The sequence below is a fragment of the Mandrillus leucophaeus genome, unplaced genomic scaffold (genome assembly GCF_000951045.1).
Source record: "Mandrillus leucophaeus isolate KB7577 unplaced genomic scaffold, Mleu.le_1.0 Scaffold41, whole genome shotgun sequence".
NCBI lineage: Eukaryota > Metazoa > Chordata > Mammalia > Primates > Cercopithecidae > Mandrillus > Mandrillus leucophaeus.
The window spans coordinates 4,735,897-4,744,467 of record NW_012104365.1 but is presented as its reverse complement, the minus strand read 5'-3'; the positions used below and the strand labels follow the sequence as shown (position 1 = coordinate 4,744,467).

Sequence of the window (8,571 nt, the reverse complement as noted above, 5' to 3'; positions counted from 1 at the left end):
AGAACGCCCACCCCCACCCCACGATGCCCACCCGGGAGGATTCGCCCCACCCCGTCTCGCAAGGATGCCCGCCCTAGGAGATCCTCCCTCCCGAAAATGTCCCCAGAGGCTGCCCGCCCCCCAGAGGACCGTCTCCCGGAAGATGAACCGGGTACCTCGGAAGGATGTCTTCCGGATGATGTTCTCCCAGCAGGATTCTCTCCCCGGAGGACGCCTGCCCCGCAGATAATCCCCCCTTCCAAGAATATTTCTGTCCCCCAAGAGAAATCCCCCCAGAGGATGTCCCCATCAGAAGAATGGCCCCTGGAGGATAACCCCTGGAGGGGCCACAGGTCCACAGGGGCCTCTCTCCCTAAGCTGAGTTTGTGGGGGTCCCTGTCCTTTTGCTGCGGGCCGGGGGCCTTACTCAGCTCCTGGAAGCTGCTGGCGGACCCCTGTCCCTCCACAGGCAGTGCAAAGCATGTCTGTTTTCTTTTCGAAGCCACCAGGGGAGTCTTTCTCTCTAGGGTGCCGAGTCTTATATAACCAAGATGACATGGGCAAGCTGTCATCTTCTCTCGCCATCTTCTCTCAGTTGTAAGAAGGCACTTAGGGGAGAGGAGCACACGAAGCCTGGGCCACCAGGAGGGTCACCCTGGGGACGGTTCAACACAGCTGATGCCAGCCCGGTGCCTCCTCAGGGCCGTCTCTCTAAGTACTGGCAGATCTGGGGCAGCACACAGTCACTTTCAGCTGCCGTTTCCCAGCACCGCGGGCCCCTTGCTCATCCACCTTTGACATCTGCTGGTGATACATGGCAAAGTTGGTGACCTCTTGGAATACAAATCAGGAGTGACCACCCCAGATAAACTTCTTCTGTAACTACTATACCACTTCATTTCAAAAAATTTAGGTAAAACTAAATCTGGAGTTTGGACTTGGCCATGAGGATAGCTTCCGGCAGAGTTGTCGCTGGAATGATGGTGGTGGACAGGTGGAGCGGGCCCCAGCCCAGCCCCCAGGGGACACTGCCATCTCCTAGCCCTGCAGGCCCACTGGCAGGCCTCAGGCTACCTGGACCTGGGAACTGGTGACATTCCTTGTACTATGTGCCAGGGACAGCCGTGAACGGAAGTGTTCCAATCCTGGTCACAAGGACAGGTTAAGGACTCTCTGGGCGCTGGGCCCTAATCTTTGCTGAGCTGTTGACCGTTGTTAGCAGGTGCTAACTGGTGTTAGTGGTTGGAACCTGTGGACATACATCTCCCTTTCTTAAAACGACAGTAGTGATTCCCCGAAGTTTTGGGGCTCTGGACATTTCTGCAAATCAACTTACTGCAGTGGCCAGGGCAGGTTTCCCAGGGAGACTGAGTGAGCTGCCTGACCTTCTTGTTAGATGCTTTACAGCTGGGATCTGCTTACAGCATCAGAATAGATGGTGGGGTGGGGGTGGGGAGGCTCTGATGGGGACGTTGATGGGTGCTGGGTGGTTGTATAGGGTTTGGATGATCTGAGACTTGGGTGGGCAGGCCGCTCCCTCCACTGCCCCCAGAAAACAGAAAGACAAGCCTACTGGGTGCTGACAACATTGTTCCAAGGGGGCAGCATTCCTGCTGCTGCCTACTGTTGGCAGGATATAGAACCACTTCCCTAAAAAGAGTATTAAGGGACATTGCCCAACTTGTGTTTTACAAATACCACCACACTGAATTGCTTCTTTACAAATATCACCACACCAAATTTCTTCTTTAGTTGCTTTTGTGTCGTGTATGTGTGTGTGTGTGTGTGCGCGCGTGCGTGCGTGCAGAGCTCATTTCGGGGGCATGCTAATCCAAGAAGTGCAGGAGCTGCTGCAGGGGACTGTGCAACAGTATTGCTTCTTCAGAGCGTCCTCTGCAGTTCAGTGACGTCCTGTATGGCTCGGCATTCCAGAAGGGTTTGCTGTTGAGGCTGGGGAAAGGGGCTCTCTTTCTCTGTCACTTTCTCTCTCTCTCTCTCTCCCCCGCTCCCTCCCTCCCTCCCTCCCTGTCACACACACACACACACACACACACAGCTCCCAGGCACCCACGAAGGGCAATGGTCTCTGTACATGCAGTAGGTGATGTGCCTGGAGCAGGCGTTGCTCACAGCTAAGGAGCCCAGCAGAATTTTGTGTGGCTCAGGGCTTGGATTTCAGCCTTCATATCTTCTCCAGGTAAGACCAGTGGCAGCCACGTGATTTGGCCCAAGCATGCCCTGTCCTCAATCAACCAGCCAAGCAGGGAGCCTGGCTGCCAGTGCCCTGCCGCTCAGTATTTATTCGCTGCTATTTGGGGAGCAGCAGAGCCCAACTGCCTTTCCCAGTCACCCCTGGGTCGCCCTGGGTGGGGCAGGCAGGGGAGTTCAGATCACTCCCACTCTCAGGCTTCACTGAGTCCCCACCCCAGCTGCCAGCCATAGAGAAAATGTCTCTGAGGCAGCAGGTGCTCTCGGGCCCTGGGTGTCCCAGGCACAGAGCCGCTGCTGAGGCTTCCAGGCTCAACATCAGCGGCGGCTTCTGACTCATTCAGATCTTGTCCTGAGCGCGCACTGTGCCATGTCTCGCCTCTACAGCAGCAGGCACCTGAGCGTCGGTGCACGGGTCAGCCTCATGCCAGCTCCGTTTTCCTTTTCAGATTTGTGTTCAGTCTGCACCTTCTACATGACATGGTGGAGTATGCATTACATAAAGCCCCCAGGTTAGAGACAGGACCCCTAGGGCCAGGAGGGGGTAAGTACAGCGCTGACCAGGACTGGAGGCCATGTCGCCCTTGCCCCAACACTCGTGAATTTGACGTAGTCATCCCACCTGCCAGCAGAACATGAACGGGGCCTCCCCACAAGGAAGCCTGGAAGTCCCTGTGAATCCATAAGGGCTGCATGGCTCCTGACTTCAACCAGTCAGCCTCTCGTCCAGAAGGGGAGGCCCGGGGTGGGGGGCATGTTGCTTGCCTGCCCAGTGGGCTTACTCTGTGGGCTCTCGCTTTCTCCTGAAAGTGCAGCAAAATGTTACAGTAATCGAGATAAGGCAGATTTATTAACAAGTCTTTCCCAGCACAATCTCAGGTCACCCAAGATGCAGTTTCAGATGGAGGTTTACAACGGTGAGCCTGGGTGGAGAGTAGGACTCCTTCTGGCCATCCCGTGACACCCTGTGTTAGCGTTTGTCCCCCTTTCCCCTGCTGCTTCTGGAGTACCTAGAAGCCACACTGCTGTCCCAGATCGAGACTCCAGGACAGGACCTGGCACAAAGCCCTGAGGCTGACCTCACAGGAGAGATCGGACGGGCAAGGGGGCACACTTGGGCAGCAAAGGGAGACCCCACCCTTCCCTGGCTGCACGGCTGAGTATTTGGGGTGTGAGTGGAGGAATGCCAGGCAGGTTCAGTCCTTCGGTCTAGGCGTGTGGGGCCCTCCAGGTGCCTGCTCTCTGTGGCAGGCTGTTACAGCAGGGCTGTGGATTTGTCCCGGCTCTATAGAAAAGGGACCCACAGGGTCCCCCAGGCAGCTGCTCTACCCTCGGAGTGCAGCTTGGGCAGGCCATAGACCAGCAGCTTCCCTGGGCTCTTCTGCCCCAGAAGCAACAGCGGGTTTGGTGCAGACCAGCACCAGGTGCCACACGGGGCGATCACACCACGGGATTCCTGGCTTTGCCTCTTTAGTGGGTGCCTTGTGATCTGCGTCATGGTGAGGAGGACTCCAGGGACAGACGGCCAGGGACATTCCCATGTGGAGGAGACTCCACTGGCAGAGAAGCAGCGTCAAGCTGAAGACGTTGGGGTGTGCTGACTGGCCAGGACAGCGCTCGTCCCCCTGTCCACACATGGAACACTGGACTTCCCTCTGCGGCCCAGCCAGCGGTCTCGTCTCACAGCCGCAGCTTTCAGCAGGAAGGAGCTCGCTGGTGCCTGCCTGACCTATCAGGGCCCACACCGTTTTGCCCTCCTAACATTTTGTATTTTAAGTGCTTGTCACAGTCCACAAAATAACCACTCAGAATCTGTTACTATTTTGTTTATACATTGTATCAAGTGAATGTTAACAAGTCATCTAAGTGTATGCTTTAGTTATAAATCTTGGAAAAATAAAAACTTCCTTTCGGAGGAAAAGTTAACTCACTTTGGTATGAAAATCACACAACTCCAGGTTGGATTTTTTTGTGCTTTAATGTTCGCAGTCACACAAAAGTGGTATCTCCATCAGCACTGGGGCGGCCACCTCCTCCTCATCAGCCCGACAGCTGCACGGTCCCGCCTCTCACCCATTTGGTCTGTTTGCAAGTTACTAGATCATACAAAAATAACCGCTACAAATTCTCTGTATCTGGCATATAAAAACTGAGCAAAAAGTATCTCTTAAAGCAAAACATCTCAGAAAAAATACAACACAGGTTTAACTTCTGCAGTACTTTGTTCATATAAAACACTAGTAAAATAGGCTTCTTAAAAATTAAATAGTGAAATACCAACCAAATTATATACATTGTTACAGTACAAGTGAATGAGGCAAAATATCCAGTTCTTAGTTCCCCAGGTGGAGGGGGGGCTGCCAGTGCGTGGCACGGAGGGGTGACAGGAAGGCCATGTTCTGATGTCACAGTCAGTGCAGAAACAGGCTTGCAGCGGGACAAACAGATGGAAAGAACTGAGTCACGCAGGGAAGACCAGTGGCTCCTTTGAGGAAGAGTGAGGTCATGTTTTTATTGCTTGCTAATCCGAGGTTTTCCCCTGGCCTGATGCCCCTCTAGGTAGCCTGGATCCCAAACGCTGCAGCCCATGTAGAGCTAATCCATGTCACCAAGCAGCCCCGGGGAAGCCACAGCTGCTCCAGAGAAGACAGAACGAGGCTTCAGAGCCCTCAACATCTGAGCTGGATTGATCCTGGTCTTTCAGGTCCATCAGGGTCCCACATGGTCCAACTGACACACGTTTCCCCACTGACGGCCACGTTCACCTGAGAGCCTGAGGGTGGGCAGTGTGGGCTCACAGCACTGGGGTGATACCACTGTGGCCTGGGGGGTGGCACTCAGACCCAGCCGACCCCGTCAGTGACCACAACTCTTCACCCGCTTCTCTGCTGCCGCCAGGACTGAGGGGTCTATGTGCGGCGCCGCTTGGCAGCGCTGGGACTGGAGGGGTTGCTGTTCGCGGTCAGGACTTTGTCGGTGACCCGGCTGCGCTTCCGCTTGTCTGCGCCTTCTTTGCACCCCAAGTCTGAGGAGTTCTTCTCTTTGTCTTTGCTGGATTTTTCTGTTGCTTTCCCCAAACTCCCTGAAGATGAAAAAACTGAGAAACGAAAAATCACTTGGCTGAAAACAGAATATCCAGAATCTTATTTTTGTCTTCCTGTTCAGTTAAAAAAATCTGCATATTGACACGTGATCCTCTGAACCCAAAGCTTCCTCCTGAGCTGGGAGCCCTTTGCATGTGGGCCTGCAGAGGGGCCTGGTCCTCCTGAGGACCTCCCTGCTGTGGGCACTGCAGGGACCACTGCTCAGACCCCAGCCTACAACATGGAGCCGAACTCAGCTCCTAGGGAGGGGGCACTGCAGGATCCATCCTGTGCCTAGATGTCCTGCCCGGGCCCTCTGCACCGCAGGCTCTACGCCCACCTGACTGTGCCCTGCCTGAGGGTGGCCTCAGGGTGCTGAGCCCCAAAGGGCATTAGGGCAGGGTGAGCGCCACACTCACCATCGTCAGCCCCATTGTGGGGGTCCACGTCTTCCTTCATCTCCTCTTTCATCTCCTCTTCTATCATCACTTTTCCTGTGGAGGAGACAGCTGACGCTCACCGAAAACCCACGGTGGTGGCCGACGCTGGGGGATGGTCAGGCCAGGGACTGCTCCGACGCTTGCTGCCCACACGGGCCTCAGCTTCCGTCCAGCCACTGCTCTCAAACAAAGTCCTCTCCAATCCCGGAGGTTCCAAGACCACCCAAGCACAGGTGGGGCGGGGTCTGCGCTGGACCCTCACACCTCCCTGGAGGCCCGGGGTCCTCATCCTCACCTCCCCGCCCTTGGCCAGGGTCTGGCCTTTTCTGATTCCCAAGCCCAACCTCTCCCGAGTCTCACCTTCTCGGACCTCCTGAATGATCTCTTCTGGAAGGACGAAGTTCCTCTCTGGATTCGGGAATGGAAGAATCTCAGACTCATGCTGATGTCGAATAGAGAGTTTTAAGAAACAAGGGTGAAGATGCGGTTTCAAGAAGCCGCTACAGCCATGTAAGAGCCACTTGGCGAGCAGCCAGTGAGCACACGTCACTGTGCTGGAGGCTGCAGTGGGCGGGGCATGGGCAAAGGGCATTTCTTCTTTTTGTGAACAGTGCCTGCTACAGCTGGGCTTGTCAGACAGACCCAGGGAGGGCAGAACCAGTGGAGACACGTGCAGGGGTCAGGAAGACCCACCGGGGCCGGCATCACTAAGGTGGGCCCTGAGGACCGGGTAGCCCTGGTGACACACACCTGTGGGCCCTGCCTGCCCACCACGACCTATGGTCTCACCAAGAGACTGCGTTCCCCAAGGCGGTGTGCAGAGGGCACGGTGACAGCCCTGGGGAAAGGCCGCAGGCGCCTCGAGTTCTCATCCACGTGGCAGGAACCCATGGACACTGAGGGTGTCAGTTGGGAGCGCCACAGGCACAGAACCAGGCAAGGAAGAAGAGCAGATGGAGCAGGGCCACTCGAGTGCTTGCCAGGCACTGCCCTCCTGAGGTCACACAGACCAGAGGGAGAGACCGGGAGCCAGGGAAAAGTGGAGCTGGCGGGAAGGGCCCTGGACTGGGAGGCGATTCAGGAGACAGGGGCTTCTACTCGGCAGTTTGGGTGCTGTATGGAACAGGCAGTCAGGCCACATTTGTGCTCCTCAAAATCTCCTGGGCCAGCTGGTCAGCCTCTCGGGGGTACTCCAGGGGCTCTGTATTTCCTAAGGTCTGAAAGACTCAGATCTCAGTCACACAGAAGTGTCATGGTCCAGAGAAAGTGCCAGCTTGTGGTCTTGCCCAGTCCTTACTGATGTCATAGGCCACTGCAGGAATAAGGAACAGGGCCACAATCCTAGGGCTGAAAGGCCTGGCGGTCCCACATGGCTTCCTGAGTGTCATGTGGGCTGCTGTGCTCATCTGAGCCAGCACTCATGCCCCAGGGGACATTATGGGCCTTGGAGCTGTTTGTCTTCCCCAGAGACAGGCATAGATTTGCACCGATCTCTCCAAATCCCGGTGTGGGAGGTGTCTGGGGACCTGGTGCCCTCTCCCACAACCAAGAAGCTGCTGGGAGTTTGGTGACAGGGGGCCTCTGACCCCGAGGGGTGGTGACCAGGGTTCAATGGCTGATGGATACGCTCTAGGGAGGAGCGGGTCCAGGAAGGACCTTGTGAGCTTAGTAGCCAGCTGTGTCTGGGCCACTAGGTACTGGCCACCCAGTGCAAATGCCGCACTGGCTCAGAACGTCCTCAACACACGACGCGGCAGCAACAGGGGCTTAAGCTTCCAGGGCATTTCTAGGGCTGAGCATCCTTCCTCTCCTCAGACAGCCAGGCCCCTGCACGGCTGGCATCTCTGTCCCCTTTCTACAGCTATGACAAGGAGACCCACATCACTCCACCAATGTCAACGGCAAGCATTCCTTGCCTCAGTGGTGCCCCTATGTCCTCCTGGAAGGGCTGGTGTGGCCCTGAGTCCAGCGTGGCTGGCACAGACTCTCTTTCCACCAGCACAGGTCCCCACTCCTCCTGGTCACCTGACCCCTGACCCCCACCCCATTCTCCAAGTACACCACCTTCTTTCAGCTCCTGGACCCACCACCTCCTGCTGCCACAGAGCCTGGAACACCCACCTGTCTCTTGTGGCCACCCTGCTTACCTAGTTAATGCGCTCACCCGTCACACACTGCCAGCTCCAAGCTCTGTGAGGACTGGGACTCTATTTGCCTGACTCCCACAGAAGCCACCAAATTCACCTTGGTGTGACTCAGATAGGGTCACCCTCTGCCTAAAGCACTTCTGGGGCATCCCAGGAGGCTGACAAGGGCCTAAGGGCCTGGGGCCTCTGCATCCTTCCCTCCCTCCCCAGGGTCTCAGCTGGAGGCTCTGGCCCAGCACCCAGTCTAAAGCAGGCCCCCTGAAAAGCTGGCCAGCTGCTAGCACTGTGTTTGTGCTTTCCATGACAGGCTCTGGAGCCCTGGGATGCCCTCCTTAAGGATGGGTCTCACTGCAGGGGGCTCTGCCCAGCGGACCCCAGCAGGCATGGAGGGGCCTCTGCTCCGCCCAGCGGACCCCAGCCTCTGCTCTGCCCAGCTCAGGCTGACCCTCAGCGGTGTGTGGGTTCGTGCCCCCATCGGGCAGCACAGGGAGGGCGGTTGGGCTCACCAGTGCCTGCATGTCGTACATGGTGCTCAGGTGGTCCCAGATGACCTTGGATGGGACCTGCCGCCCGATGTTCTGGCTGAACTTGTCCCGGATACAAATCATGTGGAAGTGTCGGTTCACACCTGGGGGAAGGAGGGGCGGCGGGACAACCGGTCAGAGGGGAGGAGAAAGGGGATGGAGGGGACAGGGTGCCCTGGGGACTGGAGGG

General features: G+C 56.7%; 2 protein-coding genes across 2 annotated transcripts in view; both read right to left on the bottom strand.

Annotated features, from left to right (window-relative positions):
* OGFR (opioid growth factor receptor) overlaps positions 1-3,685 on the bottom strand; it is a 22,773-nt gene extending 19,088 nt beyond the window's left edge. Inside the window, exons 1-2 of the mRNA XM_011992429.1 lie at positions 3,517-3,685; positions 1,054-1,124 (exon numbers count right to left, since the gene is read on the bottom strand). Of these exons, the coding sequence (XP_011847819.1) occupies positions 1,054-1,124; positions 3,517-3,685 (240 nt within the window). The remainder of the gene's footprint in view (positions 1-1,053; positions 1,125-3,516) is intronic.
* A 461-nt stretch (positions 3,686-4,146) lies between these two features.
* MRGBP (MRG/MORF4L binding protein) overlaps positions 4,147-8,571 on the bottom strand; it is a 10,280-nt gene continuing 5,855 nt past the window's right edge. The window contains exons 4-7 of the mRNA XM_011992428.1: positions 8,364-8,485; positions 6,071-6,152; positions 5,690-5,764; positions 4,147-5,284 (exon numbers count right to left, since the gene is read on the bottom strand). Of these exons, the coding sequence (XP_011847818.1) occupies positions 5,097-5,284; positions 5,690-5,764; positions 6,071-6,152; positions 8,364-8,485 (467 nt within the window). The 3' untranslated portion in view covers positions 4,147-5,096. The remainder of the gene's footprint in view (positions 5,285-5,689; positions 5,765-6,070; positions 6,153-8,363; positions 8,486-8,571) is intronic.